Genomic DNA, 27,412 nt, shown 5'->3' with positions numbered 1-27,412 from the left:
TAAAAAGAAAAAAAAAAATAAAAACTAATAAAAAAACTAAAAAATCTAAAAATCTAAATAAGCTAAAAAAGAAAAAAAAGGAAAAAAATAAAGGAGAAAAACAAAACTAAAAAACGAATGTATATACAGACCGGGACACCGGGATACAAATGACGACCGGGACACAGGGAATATAAATGACGACCGGGACACAGGGACACAACTACAACGGGGACACCGGGGGAAACAGGGGGATGTAAATGACGACCGGGACACCGGGACAGGGAATGGTCGATTAGCAATCACCATCAACAAAGCTCAAGGGCAATCATTAGAATCATGAGCAATATATATATATCTATATTCACAGGTGGGACATAGGGACACAACTACAATGGCGCGTAACTATTATGGCGCGTAACGACTTACGCGCGCAGGGGGGCTTGGGGGGGGCGCGAAGCGCCCCCACCAACTAGGTGTTGGGGTGGCGCGAAGCGCCACCCCAACAGCTAGTATATATATAAACGTGACGGTTGCAGCAATAGCTGTAACCTAGTAAAGAGTGATGGTTATTTTAAAACGACTTTTTAAATCATGACCCCTTCATGCTTACATTTTTAGCACTAAGCAATTTTGATTTCCTAGCCATTGAACCAGAATCAGAGGTCGTTGAATATTGAAGAAGGCTTAATTGACCAGAAATTCAAGTAGCTAGTGTCCAGTTTGAGTGAAAAAATAATACCAATCATTGATTGCGTTAGAACTGGGCGGCAAGAAGAGAGATCAAGGCCCTATTTGTGTCTCCAATCACAGAGTAAAACTAAAAGTAAATCCAATCGTAAGGATGTAGGCAATTGTGGGACAACTTTTGTCCGGGCTTCGAGGTCGTGAAGCGGCCAAGCTGAAAACCAATGGACTGTAGCGTATTGGGCAAAAGTTAAGACTTGAAAAATCTTTTATTCATTGTTCTGGAATTTGTCATTTTGTTGGCAGATTTCCAGGAAAGCGACAGGAAAACCTTGAGCACTAAAATCTAATAGAAACTGGATAGGGAGGTACCTAAAACCCCAGCGACTTTTCCCAAAAAACGAATCCTTGCGTTTTGTGAGCTGTGGATATTTTCAATAACCAAATCTATATTCATTCCCGGATGAAGCAGCTGTTTGCTCTTTATGCTCTTCAGCGAGGGATAAGAAATCTCAGTATTATTATTTTTACTTTATCTCTGTTGTTTCAGGTGTTTTCGAAATGGCAACCACCTTTGATAGTGCCTATGTATTTTTTTATCTTATTTTATCACGGCATTTTTTAAGTGCGAAAGGAGGAAAAAAAACCTTTCGTGAGAAGTTTTGATTGGTAATATGTGTTTACTTACGTCTCAATGTAATTTCCAATCGAAGAAAGTAAAACCTACAATCTACGCTAAATCGTTAACGGATAGTCGAAAATGGGATTAGTTAAAAGGCAGATGCTACCTGTCAAATTAATTAAAAATATAGTTCTTCTGTTGAAAGTAAAGAGCGAAGTTGAAACCTAAAACGAACAAAAATTACTGTTTCGGGGCTAACACAGCATATATTTTTAAAAATGTTTCAAAACAAACCGGCTAGTTATACTTCCCTATATTTTCAGAATTCTGAAAAACTAGCGCTTTACTGAAAACACAAAACCAACAAAGCAGTAATATTTGTTCATTTAGTCTTTACTTTCTTATTAGAAAATCTTTGTTTTTTTTAAGAATTAATGTTTGTCGATTTTAGGGTTTGGAAAATATTGACGTAAACCTTATAAAAAGACCCTTTCCCACCTTAGGCAAAGAAACTAAAGAAGTCGACATGAGTTTTTGCTGCAATAGAGCATTAAATATAGGTTTAAATTTGCATCTCTCTTAATCTTTACCTTAAAAAAAATCTGTAATTTGTCACATAACAAGTCCATGGGGTGGGTATATTATCCCTGTAATCTTTGACACGAGCGTCGTTTGGGGGGAGAGTCAAGGGGGGCAGTTTCTCCCCCCGATACTGTGAAAAAAAATTATTATATAACCTATACCCCTTGACTATCCGTATATAGACCCCTCTTTCCCCCCCCCCCAATAAAATGCTGGAGATTATCTCCTGTTTGAGGAACAGTAAAAAAATGTTATTTATGTAAAATTATTAAAAGAATTTAAGATGTATCGTTAATGTAATACGGAAATTTGTGTGATTATTCATGCAAGTTTTCTGATTCAATACTTCAAAGAATTTGAGCTTCTCATCAGAAAGTATATTTTCATTATTTTTGTTCTATGATTTTAATATTTTGGAAGAATTGATAATTAGAAATGGATTGGCACTTTAAAGAGTTTACGCATTAAAAAAAGGTTTCACATTTGAAAGGAGTTTACTACGACATCAAGACAGAGCCGTTATAATTAGTGGCCGGGGTTTTACCCACCCCCCCTGGAAAATATTCCCTCTTGAAAAATAGCCTACCGGAAAACACCTCTTCGCGGAAAATATCCCCCGAAAAAAAAACGAAAAAAACGCAGAAAATCACCCCAGAAAACACCCCTACCACCACGGAAAATATTCCCTCTGAAGATAACTCCCCCCCCCCCAGTGATTGATTGGTCTCCAATCACTTTCGACTTATAAAAAAGGGACTTGAGCTCTCAATTTCTGATCTAATGAGCATCCTCTGTAGTTTCTTCTGGGGGATATTTTTCGCGGGGGTTATTTTCCGAGGTGGTAAGCGTCTAGAGCCGTCATAATTAGACTCTAAAGCCTTTTGTGTAAGAGTCTACTTTGTATTTTTCTCTACTTCGAATCACTCGTTTATTACATGCTAAAAAGTTACAACAATAGAATATCATATGCCTCAATGTTTTATTGACACTCGAAGCGGCTTTTAGTGCTCTTTCCAACCATAGATTAAAAAAAAAAGCACGCTGAAATGACCAGCAGCTTTGGATTGAGCTTTTAAACATCTCTCTACGATATTGCCTGTGTGATAGGCTTCAATGTCAGCAATTGCAGGGGGGCTCTGTCTCCCTACTTTCTTACCCCTACCCAGACTCTGAAAAATACCTTTATTTGGTTTCTTTTAATTGGCAAAACAACAAATCTGCGGCCCTCTAAACATAAAAAATACATATTACCTCCCCTAGTAATCTTTATAAATTAACACCACTATCCTAGCCTAAAATAGCCTACTAGATCTAGCCTAGTTCTGTTGGTCGATAGACAATTTATGTAGGGACATGGGAGGGGGAATAGGCTTACAAGAGGGATGATTGTAAAAACCAGGTCCAAGGTTTTCGGCCATGCAGATTATGACAGTACCCCTTTCATGCTTCTTAACCTTCTCACTAAAGATATGGCTCCAAAAAGTGCAATTTCTTGGTGCCATTCAGCACTTTATGACGGTGTCATCAAGACGAATTCATTCAAACCACGTAGGTTTTAAAATTAGCTATTAAAAGAGACATTTAGCAGGTCTCTATGATGCTGCATTAACCTGCTCTAGATGATTCATGAGAAACATTAAGGGGACTGGGAGGGGGATTTTATAAGAAGGAGATTGTAGACTTCTGATTCAAAGGTTCCACAAAAGACACTTCCCGGTCCAAAAAGGGAAAATCTTAGAGCCCAAACGCATGCAATAAATGCACCCTCCTCCCAAAAAAAAACAAACAGAGAAAAAACTTTCGATCTTAGATTGTTCAATAATTTCATTAATTTTTCTTATGATTTGCCTATTTAGTGTTTTATTCATTTAGTCAATTTGTGTCTCAAATCGTTTGCCCTTGCCTCCGAAAGAAAACTATGAATACGTGTTAGCTGCAATTTTAGCGGAAAATGCGGTTTATTAGTGATCACCATGTACTGCCTGATGTGTGATGTATCAATTTTTTGAAATTTAAGAAGTAAGCCAAGGGTCTTTCGGTTAACTATTTCACATGTGTTAAATCGATATTAAACCGGGCCTTTTTGGACTGAGCCTCGGCTCAAGCTGGCGATTCTGTCCATAATAATTGCTAAAGCTAAAACTCATCCATACGGAAAGCTGATTTAACGGATTTTCGTTCCTTTTCCCAAAACAATGAAATGTAATTTCGCTTGTGACAAAGATCTTATTCTGTCCATTTCGAAGGTTTTAATCTACAAGATTTCTGGTAATAAATCCAAAACTTTGTCTTCAGGACTCAGCTGAACGTAAGGAAACAAAGAATTAAATGATTCAGTGTATAACCCTGGATATTAGCCTAGTTTTGTTTGAATCTCACAAAGACAGTCAAAAAATTAATTTTCATTCCTATTCCTAAAACACAGTAATAAAATCCAAATGAATCAGCTGTCTGGAAAAAGAAATTTGAAATTCAAATTTGAATTAACTAAAATCAGGGCAAATATTCTAAATCTTCATTTTAATTTTAACCAAAAGACAATATGGGACTATTATCTACTTGAATTAACCAACAAGAGCTAAAAGCTCATATGGCACTTGTGACTAGGTCGGAAGAGCCAAGAGCTCATATGGTATGAGCTCTAGCAAAATTCTAAGAATGAATTGATTGCTTTAAAAGGAAAATCAGAAGCTTAATGCCGGTCGGGATTTAAAATAAGAACTCTGAGTCACTAAAATTCATTTAGATCCGATCACCCACTCGTAAGTTAAAAATACCTCATTTTTCTAATTTTTCCTCTCCCTTCAGTCCTCCAGATGTTCAAATCTGGGAAAACGCTTTATCAAGTCAATTTGTACAGCTCCCTGGCACGCCTACCAATTTTCATCGTCCTAGCACGTCCAGAAGCACCAAACTCGCCAAAGCACTAAACCCCACCACATAACTCCCCCAAAGAGAGCGGATCCAGTCCGTTTACGTCAGTCACGCATCTACGACATTTATAAGCATTTTCCAAGATTTCTGGTTTCCCCCACCAGCTCCCCCCAATGTCAACAGATCTAGTCGGGATTTGAAAGAAGAGCTCTGAGACATGAGTTCCTTTTAAATATCAAATTTCATTAAGTTCCGGTCACCCGTTCTTAAGTTAAAAATACCTCAATTTTTCTAATTTTTCCAAATTAACAACCCCCAGCTCTGCCAAAGAGAACGGATCCATACCAATTATGTCAATCTCGTATCTATAACTTTTGCTTATTCTTACCGTCAAGTTTCATCCCGATATCTCCACTCAAAGCGTTTCCAAGATTTCTGTTTCCCCCATCCAACCGTCTATGTTCCCGGATCCGATTCGAATTGAAAATGGAGCATCTGAGACATAAGATTCTTCTATATATCAAGATTCATTGAGATCCGATCACCCATTCGTAAGATATCTCGATTTCACATTTTCCAAAAATTCCGACTTCCCCCTCCAACTTCCTTCAATGTCACCGGATCTGGTCGGTATTTAAAATGAGAGTTTTAAAGCACAAGTTCCTTCTAGATATCAAATTTTATTAAGATCTGATCACCCGTTCGTAAGTTACAAATACCTCATTTTTCTAATTTTTTCGAATTACCCCCCCCCCTAAACTCCAAGACAGAGAATGGATCCGGTCCGGTTATGTCAGTCACCTATCTTGGACTTTTGCTCATTCTTTCCCCCAAGTTTCATCTTGATCTCTCCTCTTTGAGCGTTTTCAAAGATTTTCGCCCCCCCCCTAATGACACTGGACCCGGTCGGGATAAAAAATAAAAAAAGATCTGAGTTTTGAGGTCCTTATAAATATGAAATTTCATTAAGATACGATCACTCTTTCGCAAGCTAAAAATACCTCATTTTTCTAATTTTTTAGAATTAACCTCCCGCCCCAGCTCCCCTAAAGAGAGCAGATCCGTTCCGGTTATGTCAATCCCGTATCTAGGACTTGTACTTATTTTCCCACCAAGTTTCATCCCGATCCCTCCACTCTAAGCATTTTACAAGATTTTAGGTTCCGCCACCCCCCCCCCCAACTTCCCCTTCATCAGATAAGGTCGAGACTTAATACAAGAGCTCTGAGACATGATGTCCTTCCAAACATCAAATTTCATTAAGATCCGATCACTCCTTTGTAAGTTAAAAATGCCTCATTTTTCTAATTATCTAGAATTAACCCTCTCCCCACTCCCCCAAACGGAGCAGATCCATTCCAGTTATGTCAATAACGTATCTAGGACTTCTGCTTATTTTACCCACCAAGTTTCATCCCGATCCCTCCACTCTAATTGTTTTCCAAGATCTTAGATTTCCCCCCTCCAACTCCCCCCAATGTCACCAGATCTGATCGGAATTTAAAATAAGAGCTCTGAGACACAATATCCTTCCAAACATCAAATTTCATTAAGATCCCATCACCCGTTCGTAAGTTAAAAATACTTCATTTTGTCTATTTTTTTAAATTGACCGGCCCCCTCCCCCAGATGGTCAAATCGGGAAAACTAATATTTCTAATTTAATCTGGTCGGGTCCCTGATATGCCTGCCAAGTTTCATCGTCCTAGCTTGCCTTGAAGTGCGATACCGGGACAGACAGACCGACAGCATTTGCGATCGCTTTATGTCACTTGGTTGATACCAAGTGCGATAAAAACACTTCCTATTAGAGATAATGTATACAAATGTTACTGCTGATTGTGTCTATTAATTTTACACTTCCCTTATATATATATATATATATATATATATATATATATATATATATATATATATATATATATATATATATATATATATATATATATATATATATATATATATATATATATATATATATATATATAATTAATAATTATAGGTAAGAATGTTTAACACTCAGTGTGTAAACGCTAGATTATTTTAGAGCGGCAGCGACAAAAAATCTAATCGGTAAAAAATGCAAAGTGTGATATCTACAAGCGAATATGTGTCTGCCTGTTTGTCCTTTAATCATTCATCCGATTACCCTGAAGCCATGAGAAGTTGTTCAGTACACTTCCGGAAAGGTAGTGTGTAAAGTTTTTTTTGGCTGGGAAAGGGAGCGGAGGCGCCATTGGGGAGGGGGCAGGGATGGGCAAATGCCCACCCCAGATTTTCCAGGGGGCCCAAGCTTCCACCAAAAAGATCCCTTTGCCGGCCATAATAACAACACTATTTGTTATTAACCATTGTAAACTTTGAAAGCAGGTTAGATACATAATCTAATTCTCAAGTTCTGTCAAATGCCCGTTCCCTAGATGATTATATTAATATTATAAATTCTGAATATTTGCAGTAATTCCTCAAAGTTGATACACTAAAATAGGTCAGTTCCTGGCCTATCATTCCTTGATGGAATTGTTCCTTGTTATCTTCCAATTGCACAACATAGAAGCAATTACGCAAGCAACGAAATCGCTGTCTCAGCAGCTCCATGCCGTTGCTGTCGACTTGGCTATTTCTCGATCACGCACCCTGATTCAGGCCACAAGAAGCAAACTCACCGACCTGCATTCAGATGCTTCATTTGTATCACTTTTCAAGAAGGCTAAAGAGTTTGCAACATAACTTGAAATTTAAGTACCTGTTGTGAATGGACCCGCAACTAGACCCTCCTCTTTTGATCAGAAAGGACGACCTTGAAGAATTCAAAAGACCACCAAGCATTGGAAACAATTTGTGACAACTTTGACACTAGGAAAGAATTTCATCGAATCTGGAAATTGGACTACTACTTTGGCGGATGAAATGAAGCAAGAATACTTCAAAACTTTTGACCGTCTACTAGCAGAATTTGACAGAAGGTTCACAGATAACTTGCCAGTGCTGAGTACGCTCGAAGCCTTAGATCCAAGCTCAACCAAGCTTATGGACACAGAGCTGCTCAAGCTTTTCTCTTCTCTTTATGGCGAGCTGGATATCGGCAGCATTCTTCTTGAATCCCAAGCTGGTATTGCCAAGCGTTTCTTGCTTAAGGAGCAGAAAAAGCCGGAAAACTTCCTAGACATTGTCAACCATCTTCAGGCATTATCAGTGGCTTACTCAGAAGTAATTAAAGTACTTTGAATCGCTGCCACACTTCCTGAGACAACAGCGAGCAATGAGCGCTTGTTTTCTAGCCTATAAATAGTGAAAAACTACTGCAGTCTACAAAAGGAGATGATCGTCTCAGTCTCCTCCTTTTGATATTTGCAGAGAACGATTTAGTAAAAAATTTGGACCAGCTTGTTGTCAATTTTGCAAAGATGAAAGCTCGGCGGTTCCTCTTGTTACCTTGAATGTTGTTATGTTTTTTGTTTTTTTTTATCTTGTTATGTTTGTCCTTTTTGTAAATATATTTGATCTGGAAGATTTCTGCTGAAGGGACACTGAGATTTTGGTTACAACCCTCAGCATAGCAATGAAGGTTACTTTCACCAACGTATTGTTTACTTAAATAAGAAAGTTTCTCGCTGAGGAATGCCAGCCTGTAGTCTGGTTGAATTTTCCACTTTCAGTTTAATCACTTAACCTTGTTGATTGTATTCTTTGTTGTTATAATTAATCTTAGAGGTCAGTGTGGCTGAGTTCCATATTTGGTTACAGTACATTTCCAAGCAGCACACAGGTGCTGAAAATGTATTTTTACTTAGAATATTCGATCAATGTGCTGCCAAAACCCTGATTTTTCTTACGCGACACAAAGTGAATCGGGGGGGGGGCAGATGGAGTTCATGCTCACCCCAAGATTTGGCCCAAATGGCACCTCTGAAAGGGAGGATCAGGGGGAGCGGTTTTAAATCAGTAGGGCTGATTGACTTGAATCTTTCGGAGATACTTTCACAGTGTCGTGGGTACTTCAAGTCTTTTGATGAGCAAAAGAAAAATTCGCGCGAAAAAGTTATATTCATTGAAAACGCGGAGAGAACGACCGACTTGAATTTGTTGGACTAATGTCTTTGGCTCATGAGAACTTCTATTCTGCGTTGGGAAGAGAGGTTGGTGGAGTGTGTCCCTTGGAAGGTGTTTAAATATTTGGCACTTTTTGTCTCCAATTGAGTTGAAAACTTGAAATTACGTAGTCCCTACATATATAAACCAACGCACAAAAAGACCAAAATATTCTAGGAGTGGAGGATCCAAAATAGGTGATAAAAATCCAAAAAAAACATAAACTAAAACTGAGACGCCAAAATACGATATCACCAAAAATTACAAAATCAATAAAATTCTCCAAACATGTGAGCCTGAGACGTGGAACGAATGTAGCCTAACATGACTAAAAAAAATAGTTTTGATGGTGCTAGATAGTAGACTGCGAAAAATGAGGGCAAATGGACAGTCCTTCAGTGGATTTGTATCACTCATTTCGTCGTCTGGTGATATTCGTCAGATGTTTCTAATCATATCATGTTTGATACCGGATGATGAACTTACTGCATCAAATCATCAGTCCTATGATGACATGAAAAGTGTTGACTTTAAAAAACAAAATGTGTGTTAAGCTATAAAATGATTGCCGAACAATTCGCAGAAAAAAATTGATGGATACTGTGAATGGGATGTCGACAGATCTACACAAAGCACCCCATGGCCCACGGAGATTTAGAAGATCATGTCAACCAAAAACGAATTGGTTCCAAAGGTTTTCGTAAATGCCGCGTGAAATTGCAAAAATCAACTTGTAGCGTGTATTATATTAGCAACTAGAAACACCAATGTCAATTTAATAAGTTTCTGCATTCAAAGGGGAATACTAGGGAAAGCGACAGCATGTAAGTTTATCGATACTGTGATGAATCAAGACAGCGTTGTCAATTATCTTACGCAATTCTTGTATATACTGGATTGGCCAGTTACGCCACCGTCCATTATACTATTGAAAATTGGCGTGCCCATAATTCTTCTCCGAAACACCGATTCCACCACGGCTTGGTAAATAAGCAGTGAGAAATATGATCTCTGTAAACAATTAAATACATAAAGAAATCTATATACTATACACTACACGTATACATCTATATACAAATACGTCACAGGCAGCGCAATAGCGCTGCCTAAGTAAAGAGCATAGTGGACTGTATGTATTTTTTCACTATGCCACCTCCTATGGAAGGAATTGTCGTTGAGACTGAGGGATTTCATTGTAAATTGAAATTTCTAGTGTCCTTTTTAAAATTCAAAAGTAATTGCAGTGCAAATAGTCCCATCTCCTTGGCCCTTATAGATACCACCCCTGGACAATGATGGGAATGTCGAGATAGATATTTTGTTCAAAATAGTCTGAAAGTCCAAAAATTAAAAGTCCAGGGTGGTATGATATCCCCACCTCTGGGACACGAGTAATAAATTATGCAACTTGCCCATTGTTGCCATTTGTTTCCATTTTTGCCATATGTAATTTGCAATTTTGCTGTTTTTCAGACTCTATACATCCAGACAGATTCATCTACAGACTCCCTCTGAGAGGGACCCTCTAAAGAATAATATGCTACGTGCATGCCTGATTATTGACAAATGAATAAATCACGAGAAATGAAAACATCAATCAAAAAGCTGAAAAAAAACGACTGTAACGACACTTCGCACCATCACCAGAGTTTACTGAAATTTAAAAGCAACATGAGCAAGGAACCTTAAAAGCTATTTCAGCACCTCTTTAACCTTAATATTAATATTCTATTATCTCAAAATTGAAAAACCAAGCATCTAATTTGACAAGGAGCTACTCAATAAGGAGCTCTGATTCAGAGGGGGACTGTAGGATGTTTTTGAGCCCATACACTCCCCTCGAAATCAACCATCACCAGAGTTTACTGAAATTTAAAAGCAACATGAGCAAAGAACCTTAAAAGCTATTTCAGCACCTCTTTAACCTTAATATTAATATTCTATTATCTCAAAATTGAAAAACCAAGCATCTAATTTGACAAGGAGCTACTCAATAAGGAGCTCTGATTCAGAGGGGGACTGGAGGATGTTTTTGAGCCCACACACTCCCCTAGAAATCACAAGAACCTCACAATTATTGTATTTTTCTGTAATTAGCTGTTTTTGCTTATCAGGCTAAATTTATCGCAAATTTGTCCCCTTTCCCCAAGAAATCTGAACCCTAAAATTAAATCCTGCATGTGGACATTGATATCAAAATTCCAAGTTACTTCTAGAATGTTTCGAACAAAAACAACCTGACAATCTCCAATGAAAAAAAAAAAAACAAAAAAAAAAAAAAAAAAACAAGAAATCTCACCAACGAACTACAGTCTAGAAACCAACCTAGCAAGGCAACCCAACTGTTCAAAGTATGACGATATAAATGTAAGGTTTCAAATTTGCATTATCTTACCATTAACACTGTATCCGCTTAGAAGGAGAAAATAAAGACACGGAGCCAGTGATGCCAGTAGAAACCGACATACACACATGCGTATATTCACTACCCACCCAGCTCAAACCCTTGTTTTGGAGCCGACTGAGCAGCAATAGCCAAAAACTTAAAAGGTTCACACCCAATACCTCATCAATAAGCAGTATGTCACAACTGCTTAAGCATTCATATTATAACTACTCAGCATCATCTAAACATGCCCTAACTGATTAGCATCAGTGAGAGGCAGGACATCAAAAATGAATAATTGCGAGAATGCTTGATCTATAAATAGAGCATTTAGGTAACCCACCATAACATCAAGGCCTGTTTATTAAGAATTACTGCAGATTACTGTATTACTGTAGATTATTATTTAGAAAAACTGCAGAGGAAAAGGTGTTCCAGGCATTCAATAGATTCCCAAGGTGTTATAAAATGTAAACATGCAGAATTATGTTTACATGTCCTTGTGAGCAACACTTGTCATTTTTTTTTTGTGAAACATGTTTTTCTTTTATGCTTTGCGTTTTCTCCTACTGAAGAATGAATGTCGAACACATTTGAGGTACATCGTAAGTTATATATATATATATATATATATATATATATATATATATATATATATATATATATATATATATATATATATATATATATATATATATATATATAGGCCTATACATGCCAACAAATATTATGCTATTGCGGGGAGGCAACCCATAGTAGATAAATTCGCTAGGAAGAGATTTTTCAGCCCGAAAACGCCCTTCAAAACCGACCAAGCCCAGAAGAATTATCCATTAATCAGAATCCCTTGCGAATGCTGTATCGTTTACTAGGCTATTATTTCCTCGAGGGGTGCCACTGCTCAAATGAGAATAGAGTTGACAGCAAGGCCCCCAGTCTCGCAGGTGCGCCGAGAGGATCGAGGCAGCCCTTTGCAGAAGTAGTTGTTCATAGATCTAAATCTTACTCCCTGCCGCACTTGTCCTTCTACAGAGGATTTTCCCACGGTAGTGATATGGGTGACTATGCAATTTAACCCATTACTCGGAGTAGGTTTGTAACTCATGGGACGTTTGGACACGGCGATGAGCCCTATTGAATTTACATTTGAGGGACCTTCCTCCCCCTCCGCTCGTATTTATGGCCCCAGTTTCTATTATGGACCCCCAGTGACAAGGTCCCCTCTTGGTCCGTGTCACATGTGGAGGTACCCTATATATCTGTAAGACGTTTCCCTATCGCCACCTGGGGACACGCTGAGTGGTCTAGGGGAGGATCCTTTTTCTCAAAACTAAAAGCTAAGTACCTCAAAATCATCTAACATTGCTGAGGACAACAGATGCAATTTGACCATATGCATCCTTTTGCGCTATTTAAGTCTGTAAATTATAGATTGAGGGATTTTTGTTCGATAGTTACAAAAGTAGTTATTGCCTATTTGTGAGCCACCGGTAAAGCAACATGAATTTTATATTTTTTTTCTGGAATGCCATCAAAACTGTTGATAAAATTAGTAACCAATTATTCACCTTTAAGTCTTCTTAAGCTATAATTTTCATTCTTAGAAGTGTTGTATCTGAAAAGCCACAGAAGAATATCTAAATTGGGCTTCCTAGAGGCACGTGCGCAGGAATTTGTTTCGGGGGGAGGCCAAATCCTTCAAATCCCTTATTCTATGAAATATGAAATTCCTTATTCAAATCCCTTATTCTATCCCCTATTCTATCAGAAAATTATGGGAAAAAACATGAGCTTTTTTGGGGGGAGAGGTGGGCCCAGCGGCTCCCCCTGCGTACGTGCCTGCTTCATATGTACCGAACATAGTCGCTAAAACCGTCAATAGAATATGAAAGGAGGAGGGTTTTTACAACAAATCATATAAAGTTGATCCTCCTTACCAACTATGCTCAACATTGTAAATGTACAATAAGCCTATATCACCCGCCAAAGGTTCCACTCATACTTATATCTCAAGACATCTCAATTTTGACCAAAAGCAATTGCTATAGCCACTTAAAGTCGTAAGGGGCTCATTAACGGCTGATATTTTGGTGGGTCTAATTTGGAAAACAATCTATAGGAGCATTGCTAGAATAAGCATTGTCACAAAAAACCATTATTTTTACAAACTTTCCACAACTTCATTTGACTTGCCTTATTTTTAAGTTACGTTACATTCTTAACCTTTTTATATGAAAATACCGTCTGTATTTGAAACATATTGTTTTTCATTAAGTTATGTTATATTTGGTCGGATGTTTGACCTGTGTATGGTTTAACGTAAGTTAGAATAATATTGGCCAACACCTGTTATATATATATATATATATATATATATATATATATATATATATATATATATATATATATATATATATATATATATATATATATATATATATATATATATATATATATATATATATATATATATATATATATATACGTAAAATTTATAATTTTTATATATATATATAAGTAAAAAAGGGACAAATGAAACAAGTAGAAATACTTACGCCTTTTTTTCTGTTTCTTCTTTTTATTGTGTTTCCTATTTTTTCGATGTTTCCTATAATCTTTCAGCAGAGAACCAACAGAGTTGGCTGCTTTCGGATACGCTGTTTTCAAATTAGTGTCTTTGTAGAGTTTTTCTGACATAGAAATGTTATTATCGGTCAATTCATTCCCAATTTCGGTTTCGGTTTGATTTCTAGTTAGGTAGTTCAATCCTGGCTCTAAATCAATGTCAATCAAAAGTGGACTTTCTCTCTCTGGAAACCAGCTAGTTGTGGAAGGTCTTTCTGTCACTTGAAGAGATCTACTAAAACTATTGTCCTGATCGTGAAATTTATGTTTCTTTGGTGGCTTTTCTACATAAGGAACAAGGACTGGATTTGGTCTGACAAATGATGGAAGATTTAAAAGAGATTTCCCTGCGGCACTTGGACGTGACCCAGGAAACCGAGGTCGTGGCCCTGACTTAAAAGATGCCTTAGTGGTAACAGGTGTCGTAACGATTGTAGAAGTAATTATTTCTGTTCTCTCCATGCTTTCTAAAACTGAAGGCTTCTTCTCTATTGGGTCAAGAATTCGAGATCTTTCCGGAAAGTCTTTTCTTAAGAAAACAAGCTCTTTTTCCTTTTGAGACGAGTCGTCTTCGTAGTGGTAGGAAATTTGGTCCATTTTTAGAACTTCATTGTGAGAAGAGGAATGATGAAACACTTCGCTAAGCTCGTATTCTTTCACCTAAAAATATATTATTTCAAATAATTTAATAAAAAGAGTTTTATGTTATAATTAAAGCCTAGATTAATTCTATCTTTCACTTAATTTTACTTCAAAAAATCTCCGCCAGAGGTGTGTCAAGAGAAAAACTCGATTACGAATTAAAAATCCTTGTTGTGAATATTGACTTTCCATCAACTGTCTACAATGTAGACCAGAGGTTCCAAAACTTTTTTTTCTCATAGACCACTTAAAAAATTTTACTGGTTCCGGTGGACCCCCTTCAGGTACGTTTCTTCCATATTTCCAAAACTCAGGAAAAAGGTGAAAATCAGATCTACCTATGGAAATTTGCTTTGTGGCTGAATTCCAACCACGAATTAACAGTTTTCAATAAAAAAAAAGTGAAAACTGATTGGTTGATTAATAAACTGATTGTGCACTTATTTTATTTAGGAATAATCGGGATGAAAAAATAAAAATAAAATATACTTTATTGTGTTGTATTTATTCAAATATGTAATTATTACACTTTTAATTAATAAGATAAGTTCGTCATTTCTTCAATAACAATCACAAAAAAGTTATGTGTTAATAGCAAGGATAAACTTGATGAATTGACAGCAAAATATCAATATTAGGGTTCAATTTGGTTAGGAATAACCGCAGACCTCCCCGTTCTGTAGTATTCAACCTGCTCCTTTTTTCCGTTAAAAGGTTTGTACCGACACTAAAACTCTTTTCGACTTTTTGACGATGGAAACGCCATCAAAAGCTTTCTCGCAATCACCCACAGTCCAGGATAATTTTTGGGTATTTCTGCCTGCAACCAGTATGTTTGATACCCTCATTTAAATTTCACATTCAGCTCCTTATTAGTGCTAAGCTCGAGTAGCTCCTCTTGTAAAATAATATTGCCCAATTCCGTTTCATCAAATGGATTTATGATCCATGTTGGTATTTCCATCGTCAGAATATCTTCTAATCTGGTTTTGAAGTCATCAAGCAGGGCAAATAAATGTTGAAAGTATGTCTGGATATCCTCATCAAGGCATTCTACTTGTGACAAGCTTAAAAACTAGAAAAATTCGCACCGACTAATATTCGGCTTCATATATTTCAATTTTCCGAGAAAAACTGAAATTACACCCTTTGCTTTTATTAAATTGAGACTGTCCCCTTGTAATTGTAAGTTAATGTCATTCAATTTTTTGAACAAATCTGTCAAATATGCGATGTCTACTTCCGAATTGCTTACGTCTTTTCTTAAATCTGCATCTTTACTTTCCAAAAACTCTAAAAGTACTGATTCAAAAATTGAGTAGAATCTTGGTAAACATGCGCCCTTCGATAACCAGTGTAATTCAGTATGTAAGAGCAGTCGTCGAAATTCTTCATCATTTTAATCGCACAATTATGCAAATATACGTGTATTCAATGTATTCCTTCTTATTTTGTTAACTGCATTAATTACAAATCGGTGCAATTTCTCACTCAAGTTGTTCGCTACTATATGTTTTCGGTGGATGACACAGTGAATTGTAGTTACATCTGGTATATAATTTTTTAAGATGGTTTATTAGGCCACAATATCGCCCGAGCATGGTAGGAGCCCCATCCGCTGCCATCGAAATAACGTTTGTGAATGAAATTGAATTTTCCTTAAAAAATCACTCAGGACAATAAATATTGATTCACCATTCGGGTCGGTCTTTAAAGTTTTGGCGAATAATAACTCTTCGTGAATTTCTTGATCCGTAACAAATATAACATAAGCCAAAAATGATGCTTTAATACCGGGTAAGGTTGAACAGCAGTTGCACTGAATCGTATCCTGCCGAGGATTTCAACACACCTTTAGACTAGGGGTTAACCTCCGGCCCTCCCACAGCCAATCAGCGCAGAAAGATCTTGGCTGTATCATCGATGTCGCGACAAAGCAATGTGTTGCTTTTGAAAAATGTTTGCGCAACTGGTGTCTATATAGGCTGTGGGTTGACTTGTCCAGGTGAATTGAAAAATGAGTTGTTTGCAGATAATTACATAAGAAATTCCCAATATCAGAGCTAAATACTTCTTTGTACAGTGTTGTTACTCAAAGGAATTCTTTTGAGTATGTCGAATAGAGATTCGTGCAGGACAGTTTTTAAAACCTCTTCAACAGCGGATAAAATTAACTGTTCTCCAATGGTGTGCGGTTTTCCAGATTTTGTTATGAGTAATGAGATACTGTAATATCCTCGCAAGCCATCATCGTTTCTTTCAGATGCTGAAGCAAACATACTGTGCACAGTGGGTCTCTTTTCATTTTTTTCCTTCAGTTTTTTGAAAATGTTGCAAATCTTAATCTATTTTATAAGGATGAAATCTTCTTAGGTGATTTTCGAGCTTCGATGGTTTCATAAAGTCATTGCTCAAAACTTTGTTGCATAAAAGGCCTATGGTAACCGCTTGTCTGCTTTTGATGGTAGAAAACCAAATTTTCAATGATCAACACTGTTTTGTCCGCATTTCCTCTTGGATTCAGCCATGTTTCCCATCAATTACCTACCTACGCATTAAAAAAAAACATTGTTTCAGTAAATTTATGGTGGTCTTACTTAACAGGATATGGCTATTTGAACAGAAAAGGAGCAATGAAATTAATAAATTAATTGTTGCAATGAAATGAACGAAGAAGTATCAGAAAAGTGATTCTTGATCTTAAAAGCAATAAATCGCTAAGATCAATAACAGAGTTTTATGAAAACGACTGAGCCGATTTCATTTTGTGTTTTTTTTTTTTACGGGTAAAATAAATCGTTAAATAATAAATTAAAAGTATGAAGTTGTAGCATACAGTCAGGTGATTACTTACTATTTTTGACACTGACAAACACAAATATCGATTCACTTTACTTTTCCTTTCAAAAATTCAGAAACAAATGAAAAACGTTTATTATCAGCATTCGATTTGTTTGAAGAATGAAACAAATCCATGCAAGGTCGCAAGCACATTTACCACAAGTCGTGTTTCGTCCCCTTGTACGTCTGAACAAGCGTTGCGGAAGGCGGTGACGGCAGCGGCAGTACTTAGTAAGTCTTGACATGTTGTAGTGAATATAAAATATGCAAGTTTTTACAAGTAACAGTTGCTGAGCTCCTTAAAATAATATCTGCCTATATTAATAGGTGAAGTCAAGCCAACATTTTAGTTATTCACTATCAAAACCGTCAAGCCTCCCGTGCACCCCTGGGGGTCTACCTGGACCACTATGAGAATCACTGATGTAGACTCTACATAAATGTATATCTATTCCAACAATTTTCGGGCGACATTGATCAACCTTGGCAGTGTATACACCTGGAGCCCAAAATCAAAAACTCAACATCAGAAGTTTTCCTTTTCTGTAATATATAACTGCATGATACTTATCAACAATAAGGAGAACATAGGACTGGTGTTTTTGGAAACAAAATGAATGTTAGAAAAACAAGTCCGAAGGATATAGGGAAAAAAACCTAGGTGTTATGACTCCTTCATCCCTAGCCACAGGGTCATATGTTTTGAAACAATGATATTTTTTATTCAGAAAACTAATATTAATCAAGGGGGAAGACGAAAAAGGCACAACGCATCATAAATATTTCCAAAACTAGAATCTGAAATAACTCAAATTTTGAAAAACCCAAATGTGCAAAGACTGGCTCAAGGAACCATTTTTGGAGAGTTCTAGCTTAAGCTATGATTTAATGGGGGAGGTGTATCTAATTCTGTCCTGAATTATACCATACATAGAATTTAATAAACTAGAGTATTATGAATGCAACACCGATGCCTGAATCTCTTTGGAATGTATGAGACGTATTTACAACAACTATTTCTCCGAGATTCATCCAATAGACCCAGCTCCCCCCTCAGAGCTCCAGTTTGGGGAAGAGGTCAGAAGGTCCCCTAGGTTTTGAAAATACCTTTTTTGGTGTTACTATTTCAAATTTAAAAAATCGTTTCCCCTATATTTTGAAAAATACCATTTTTGATGCCTCCAGAAACAAAAAGAAAAGAAATCCTTGTCCTTCCGCCTTCGTTTTCATGAATTGGTGCCCTTGCTCCTTTCTCATTAAAAGAGGAATATACAGAAAAATATCATAGAAAAATGGAAATTTTTTTTGGCTGGGCAGGGAATCATGTAACAAGGTTCTCTCTCTATGGATATCTCTGTCTGCTTATAATAAACAATCAAAAATAGGTGGAGGAGAGGAAAAAATGTAGATATATAGCGTTACTAAAAAAGGAAAAACAGTTATTGATTAATACTAGAAAATAGAAGTTCGATACTTTCTTTCGAAAATAGTTTTTGATCTTTTAAGAAACTTGGGTTTTAGTTTTCAAAAATATGAACACATACGGTTAAGTTACATCCGATTTTATCAATAATATTTGAGTATTTGAGGTACTTAAGGTTTAGTTTTTATAAAGGGAACACACACGTATCATCGCTTAAAATATATACGACTTTATAAGTTTAGACTTTATGAATACCCCAATATTAAGCAATACTTTTCAATAAGCTTTTTTCTATCATTTACCACAAAGGGTTGCCGTATCATTGCTTAAAATATATACAACTTTATTAATTTCGACTTTATGCATACCCCCCTAATCAATACTTATCAAAAAAATTCAAAGTCCAAAGAAATTCCAAGTAAAAAAAGGAGAAAAAAATGTGACTACAAGCACTATTAGCATATCATGACTAAAATATCTATATCATCTTAATTTCGTACTTCGAGAATATCACACAAGCAATTTTTTTAAGTATATTTTATGTCGTTTTAAGACACGAAAAAAAGTTGGAAAATTTATAATTAAAAAAAAAAGTAAAAAAAAAATAAGTTAAAAATAAATAGAAGAAAATTAAATTTTAAAGGAGTACAAATAACGAGGGCAAAAAGTTAGGGGAGGGGAATGGGGGCCCTTGGAGGTGGGACATTTATAACCATAAATTCCTTCTACAAGAAGTGTTGACGAAAACACGCATTCCCATGAGTATGATGATACAAGCGGTTACACTATGGCTATGTTATAGATGCTATCAAGTAAAGTTCAATGCTATATAATAAATTTTGTTAGTCCAATTCGAAATCAAATGAAATGTTCACTTTAATAATTTCCAGACAGGTACTACTAAAGTGGCCATTCTTCTTATTCAGTCAAGGTTGAATATATGTTAATTATGTCCTAACAGTAATATGTAAGTCAAAGGTTTATGCAAATGAACTTATTGTAGGACCCATCTTGGAGATACTACTTATATTGGACAGTGCTTGAACCTTCAGGGAATATGGAGAGGGATTTTGAACAAGTAAAACTTTCAGGAGGAGGTTTCGAAATAAATCAAAAGCCACTAATTAGAATTATTAAATTAGAATCGTATATTTTAATCCTTATGCCATAGATATGAAAAACTGGAGAAACATTCATTATATTAACCAAAAGCAAATCTTTGGCATTAGAGCGAACACAAATTAATTACAAATTAATGTCCAAAGACTATTCAAAACTATTCCAAGAAATTACGAAGAGCCATAGGATACTTTTACTAAAAACAAAATGTATTGCAAATATTTTCTTTTATATTTACAACGTTAAAGAATAAAAGCAGAAATGACGGTGGAATGAAATTTTGAATTGCTTATTTTGTAGGAATTAATATCATATTAGTTAGTCAGTTTATTTTCATTAGTTTTTTTTTCCAGTCATCTTGACTATAAAAGAGATTTATATTTATTTGTCGTAGATGTTATAGAAAATAAAAGCATAGTTACCAAGATTCATATAGTTTTCAATAAGACGCATATGAAGCGACAAGCTTTAGAATTTTACGGTTAAGGAAGGGGGAAAAGGGCAGTAGCCACATCCCCTGTTAGTAGTAATTTTTTGTTTCCTTTTAGGTTTGACTTAAACATCAGTTTAATTTTCACTCAATTTAAGATGATTTATTCATATATGTTAAGATATGTTATCTCTCATGTATTCTATGATGGTTTATTTAATTTTTGTTCGTTCTTGGTTTCATTTATTCTTTAATAGTATTTTTGGTGGTTTTGAGTTTCAACTATTTGAGGAATTTATTTCTGCTGCTCTTAAACTTAATACGGCTCTTCACTTTTCTTCGAAAAACTTCTTTTTTGATAGTTTTTTTTAATTAATAATAAAAACATACATATAGATGTGTGTATCCTCAAAAGTTTTCTCAAAAGTCAAGTTCCATTACACATGCGAGAATCCGCAATAGAAAAAATAAAAAATTTTAATGTGACCGATGCAAGATAAATTCTCAGAAGCCATCGTTGATTCCGCACACGAGCATCCATCACGGTGATAAACCAAACGAATGTGAATTATACACAAAGAATTTCTACAGAAGACTAGTTTGACTCAGGTATTAAAAGAATAGTTTAATATTATATCTTATTGTAATTGTTTCTTTGTTTAAATACAGACATGTCAAGGTTATATATTAATATGTTTTGTTGTCTAAAAACAGGGATAACGAATCAATGCAACCAGATTTGTTTCTTCTTTTCTTAATGAGGCTCCCTTTTTCTAGAAATTTTAAGTGAGGTTTCTGCATGCTATAGCTTTAAAGCTGATCAGCTTTTAAAACATTCGTATTTTTGGCGCTAAGAATCGATAAAAACCTATTTTCTTACAAAGTCTGCGGTTCTCGTTAAGTTTCCCTTGCTCTATTCTACTTAGCTTGAAAATTTTACACCGATCAGAGAAAAATAATAATGGAACCCTTGTATGCATTCGAGAATCAACACAGCCCATTTTTTTTTTAATAATTTTATTCTCTTAGATTCTTATACCCCAGTATATGTATTCAAGAAGTTGCTAGTATAAAGGAGATGAAACAATTTAGGCCTATCCTGAGTGCCATGCATCTAAAGAACACTTTTTTGAAATAATTTTTGTCTCCATTGTATTTAGGCAATGTTTTATTGTCTTCACCTTAATGCACAGTCAGTTTAAGCCAATCTGAAAAAAAAACAAAATTTGTTGGCGCAGTTTCAGATGGCACTTTTTGATACAGCCGAACTTGAAATATATGTGTTTTCATTCACGGTTACCTGATCTTGTCTACTGAAGCTGGTTTCACAGGGGGCTGAGGAGGAATTTACCCCGGGCGCAGAAATTTTAAATTCTAACGATTGTAATCATTTTGTAATTTTGAAATAAATTTTTTATTGAAATAAAGTAGAAGACGCATCTGAGAGCAAGTATAATTGAATCCGAAATTTCGCTTAATACAGAATAGTTATTTCAAAATGGAATGAATATTAATGTATTTTGTTAATAAATAGTTTTTTTTAATTCGGCCTGAAAATTTTGGGAGACAGGGGGAGGGACCAATCAAAATATTACACTGGGCGCAAGAGAGGACAGAACCGCCACTGATGTCTACATGCCCTGTAAGCTACATCAGTGACAAAGTTCTGGGCCTATGTTAGTACCTCAAAACCCGACTGAACGAAAATTAGCTTCAAATTTGTGTTCTGGATAGGGATTCAAGCGACCATGGCATGGAAACTTATGAATGTCATTTTAAAGCTGATTGGCGAGACAAAGTATATAGCCCCGGTATTGAATCCCAAATCTTCTTGTCTTTTGGTCTAGAATGATCAATTGCATTCAAAGTAAAGTAAATGGGCTGAAAAAAAGTATTTCTAGGTTGATTGAAATAAAAAGAACTCTGGGCCCATTCTCAGGCAAAACCATTTTTTCTAGTTTTTGACAGCATAAGGTTCCTTTGATTCAATAGCTTACGGAGATAATTTTCAAACTTACAAGTAAATTTCTCGGTCCTATTTTCAGGCGGATCAATAGAGACAAATATTTTTTTCCCCCTTTCTTCAAGCTTAATATTTCGAGCCCCTTTGTCATTTCAAAACGATCCCTGAAAGTTTTAACTTTATCTGCCTAGTTGTTCCCAGGATATAAAAGATACACTAACTTTACAGACTGTGTGGATATACTGTCTTTTCACTTAACCCACTATTACACTGTGAATAAAATTAAAATTCAACATGGGCTAACAGTGCGAAAACTCTTAAATATGTCCCACTTTTCCATTATAAGATATATGTTAATCAACTGACCATTGGCGTTATTTACGTAATTAAATTTTGAAAAAATAAGTTTTCTCAACTGAAAGTACGGAGAAACATTAAAACTCCAAGCGAACAGAAATTACCAAATATATGAGGGGGTTGGCCCCCTTGTCAATTTTTTCGCTCTTTCCTCTAAAGCTTGAATTTTGTTCCATTTCTTTAATGAATTACAAATGAATTAGAATAAACTTGAAAGCACTAAAAAAGATTCAGTGTAAAGAGAGAGATATTGACGAGGGAGTAAACCCCTTCATATTCGTAATAATTTTTGTTCGCTTTAACTTTTAATGCTGCTCCTTACTTTCAGTTGAAAAAACTTGTTTTTTTATTTAATTTCTGATCATTTTTGAAATAATGCTGGGAAATTTAGCGCTCCTTCATGGAAAAATCATCTTCCACAATGAAAAATTCCTCCAAGGAAAGATCCTCCCATGTAACCCCTTCCCACGATCCCTCACACGAAAGAATCTCCCCTGAGAACGTCTGCATACTTCCCAATAACCAATAATATATGTAAACAATGGACAAGGTTCATAACTTGCAGCCCTTCCCCTGGGGACTGTGGGAGATTAAGTCATCCTCAAAGATATAGTTACTAGATTTTTTTGACTATCCTGAACAAAATTGCCATCTCAAAATTTTAATCCGGTGACTTTGGGAAAAACTAGAGCGGGAGGGGCCTAGTTGCCCTCCAATTTTTTGGTAACTAAAAAGAGCCCAAGAAATTTTAATTTCCGTTTGAATGAGCCTCCTTGCGATATTCTAGGACCACTTAATTGATATGATAACCCCCGGGAAAAAAAAAATAAAAATAAACACGCATTCAGGATCTTTTTCTAAGCAAAAAATACAAAATTACACGTTTTTGCAGATTGGAGCTATACACTGAACTTGACTGTGATTTTCATGGGTAAGACTAAAATTGATGAAACTTATATATTTGAAATCGGTATAAAAATCCGATTATTTTGATGCATCTATTAGTATAAAAATTCCGCTTTTTAATAGTTTCGGTTACTATTGAGTCGGGTGGCTCCTTACCTACAGTTCGCTACCCCGAACTGTTTGACCATTGTGATCATTGTATGCCTCAGCTATGTTGAGCAGAATTTTTGTCTTAAAATTTTGATTTGATGTTTTTTGGGGATACTGGGGTTTTTGTTTTTGGAGTTAATGTTTTTGAGGAGCGTAAGAAGGGATTCTAAGGCAACTAGTTGCCTTAGAATTAATTCTAATTCTTAAAGAAGATACCTGAACTTATAATTTGCAATCGAATAAGCCCATCTAAAGTTTCGACGACAACTTTTTTCATCCGAAGCCATTAAGGAAGAAAAATAAATTGAAGACTTAAGGCTCTTTTCTTAGGCGGCACTATTATGCTGCCTCGGATTGTCCTGTCTGTTGAGGAAAACTCGATAAACTTTTAATAAAATGTCTGCAATGACAGAACAAAAAACAATGAAAACAATCCAAAATGAAAATTTTCATTTTACTGGCTGAAAACTCTGGTTGAGATTCGCCATATATATATATTTGTGAAATATATATATATTTTATTTTTTGAGCTCCTTTTATTTCGCTTCGAAAAGTTTGACAAGCAACTATATACATGTTTCCTTTTCAGTTATCCCACTTTAAAACAGAAAAGACGAACAATCATTTCTGATAGTAGTCACAAGAGACTAAGTTGGGTTCTCAGTTCAGCTTTAAGTTGAAATGTAAGCTGATTCTTTAAGAAAATACCACTGGGTAGGGTTGTCAAGAGAACCAAAAATTTCACAATTGTAACTGAAACCTGATATACTTTTTTTTCTACATAGGTTTTATTCTTTAGCCTACAACCTATTGCTATACATTTACTAGTATCAATGTACTATTTCCTTAAGCAGAGCTGAAAGAGACTGGTATAAATTATTCAGTCGACTTTCATACACATCTTCAGGCAATCAGAAAAAAAATATGGCCTGGAAACGGACTGTTGGTCATGCTTTGCTTCTTTCTTTGGACCCAATTATTAGGTTTATTTTAGCTATGAGAAAAATCTCCGCGTAAGACCTTACCCTCAAAAAATAAGTTTTGAGCAACTCTGGTTTTAATTTACGAGATTTCGTAGAAAATACGGGAAAATATTATATGTCAAGCAAGGATAAGTCAAATGAAAATTGAGGCATCTTCTTATATCACCGATTTCATTGAGTAGCAGAGCAGAAAAAATACCCATAGTTCCACAGATGACGAATTAGGCTCAAAACTTTGCTCAAAATTAAGCAAACATGTGAGATGTGAGCATCATTCTTCTACAAGTATTGTCACTTCTTCGTAGTTGAGGTTAATATCTTAAAGGAGTTTTCTTTAATTCTTAGCGATATCTTTCGGACAAAAGACCAAGTAAAAAAAAAAAAAAAAAACTAGAAGAGATGGCTATATCAGAGAACTAAGGCTGACAACTAGCCGCTTATGAATTACTTGATTAGTTAATATTATTTTTCTTTTAGCTTGTTTTGTCTCCACCATCTGTTCAAGATGTATTAATTAGTACAGATTTGTTCCAGATAAATCAGATGAGTAAATACCGAAGGATTTGGTTATCTCAGTTCTTCCTACAATATGCAAGGCTCAGCATTATTATTTTCAGAAAGGCACTCTTTTCCAGTAAATTGGGTTATGCGAACAATGCTTATCTACGCATTGATTCATTTGGACTAAGATCTTTTCTTTATGAATTATGGTTAAGAATGTACTGTATTTTTAATTTTTAGAGCATTAACAAAAAAGTGTTATTTCAAGCAATTAAGCTTTGAATTTGAAACTAGAGCTCAGTTAACTTATTACATATTTCTTCACCTGGGTAGTTACTACTACTATTGCTAACAACTCATCGTAGCGCCAAGCTTCCCAAGGCCACGAAAGCTGCAGAAGCTCATCCTCCATCCTGCTCTATTTAAAATTAAAATGTTTCAATTTCTTTTTAACCCTGTTTCATCCCAAAGTAGATAGAGCTACAGCCGTGCAACCACTCTAAAGACATTTTTTTGAATACATATGTAAGATTTCAGTTAAAATAATTCATATATTTTTTACATTCAGTTTTTCATAGATGCGTTATTCCTTCATAGAGTGTAATCTAAAAAAATTACCTTTATTTTAATCTTCCTTTAATAGATCGACCCATTTTATAAATAATAGCATAAACTTCACTGAAAAAAAAACCCTTAATTATCAGCTAACTTCTAAAACTAAGTTTTGCGTAAGGCTTTGATAAATAACTAGACAACTCTTTTAAAAAGCTTAAATTCTTACTCTACAGCTCTTTCTCACATATCTGACTTAGTATTTAGAACAAAGAATATCAATCAAGATGAATTTAGAAATGTTAAGGTTTATAAGTTGTATCTTCTTAAAGATAAGACTAGACTTTTTTTTTTGCAAAAGTCGATGTAGAACTGGCCAGGAAAAAAAACACTCGAATAGTTCAAGAAAAAATATTATTGGTCACTGTTTATTTTAGCACTACTCAGACTCGAATTTTTCAAAAATTGCATACCTTGACAAACTGAAAGTTGGCTAGCAGTGGTAATTTCTTAAGGTTAGGATAATAGAATGAAGATGCTGGATGGTTGGGATACCCGGCAGTCATTCTGTAGACTACACCTCTCGGAACTGTAGGCCAGTCTGGAGAAGTAAATGTCAATCCACTGTCAGTCCCAGCATCGATTGGATCTACCTAAAAAAGCAAATTGTGAAGTAAAAAAAAACGTTCAATAAATCGATTTTAAAACAGAAGGCGTCATATATGGTCTACATGGTGTTTCAATGAAGCAAGAGGACTGTAGTCCCAACAGCCATAAGTTTGTCGCAATAAAAAATGGCTAGAATATAAATAGTCTTAATTTTGTCCTTAGAAGAGTGGCACTACCTTTATTAGTTCAGTCAGGTTCTGACGCTTGCTGGACATGTTCTTGGGAGATTGGTCTTGCTGGTGTCAGATTCCTGTACAAATTGTCAATTTCCGTAAAACAGATCCCTGTAAAGCTTTCAACGAATTTGAAGTTGTTTGGAATTTAGCTAAGATCAGTTGATCAGAGAGCTTCATTATCAATCCCATGTTGCATAAGGAAAAAACTGCATAGGAACTTAGCCACATGACTAAAATTTTTCATTTTAGCTAAAATTAAAGATGTTTGTAATAGGAGATATGTCAGCCCCACCTAAATAGCGTGACCTTAGAATACATCGTTAAAGTGCTAAGGCCGTCAAGATGAAATACATTTTGTTCATTGGACCCACGTTTGGTCTTTTAATTCCTGAAAACAGCATTTTCTAAGATCTTACTTTTAGTTGTTTCAGAATTACAAACTTTTTAGAGTATTACCATATTTTAGTCACTGTTGCCAGAATGAATCGTAATGCATAACAATTTTTTTTTTTGTTAAGACTAGATTTCGTTTGTAGAATCTAGAACATTTACAATCTGTTGATTCGCAGAGACAACTACATTTTCAAAGAAAATCCATAAAAGCCATGTTTAGTGTCATATGTAGGTTATTTGCTGCTGATTTTTCACCCGTTGTTTTTTTCTTTTTAATTTTGCACCTGCTGCTGCCAAATACCGCTTAAATTATTTTTTACCTCCCTCCTCTCGTTAAAAGTTTGTGCATACATGCTTTATTTCCATGGTAAAATATCCATATTATTTTACTTGTATGCCTTTTCTTATTTATTATTTTATTATCATAAAAAGTATTTTTTTACCTTTTCTATTATTTTCC

General features: G+C 35.4%; 1 protein-coding gene across 2 annotated transcripts in view; it reads right to left on the bottom strand.

Annotated features, from left to right (window-relative positions):
- Positions 1-27,412, bottom strand: part of LOC136027165 (uncharacterized) — a 92,238-nt gene that overhangs the window by 2,966 nt on the left and 61,860 nt on the right. For both annotated transcript variants that reach the window (XM_065704164.1, XM_065704163.1), the window contains exons 4-5: positions 26,188-26,367; positions 13,778-14,507 (exon numbers count right to left, since the gene is read on the bottom strand). In XM_065704164.1, coding sequence (XP_065560236.1) covers positions 13,778-14,507; positions 26,188-26,367 — 910 coding nt within the window. The remainder of the gene's footprint in view (positions 1-13,777; positions 14,508-26,187; positions 26,368-27,412) is intronic.

The sequence above is a fragment of the Artemia franciscana genome, chromosome 5 (genome assembly GCF_032884065.1).
Source record: "Artemia franciscana chromosome 5, ASM3288406v1, whole genome shotgun sequence".
NCBI classification, from domain to species: domain Eukaryota; kingdom Metazoa; phylum Arthropoda; class Branchiopoda; order Anostraca; family Artemiidae; genus Artemia; species Artemia franciscana.
Note: the sequence above shows the minus strand (reverse complement) of the source record. Positions and strands in the feature narration are given on the sequence as shown.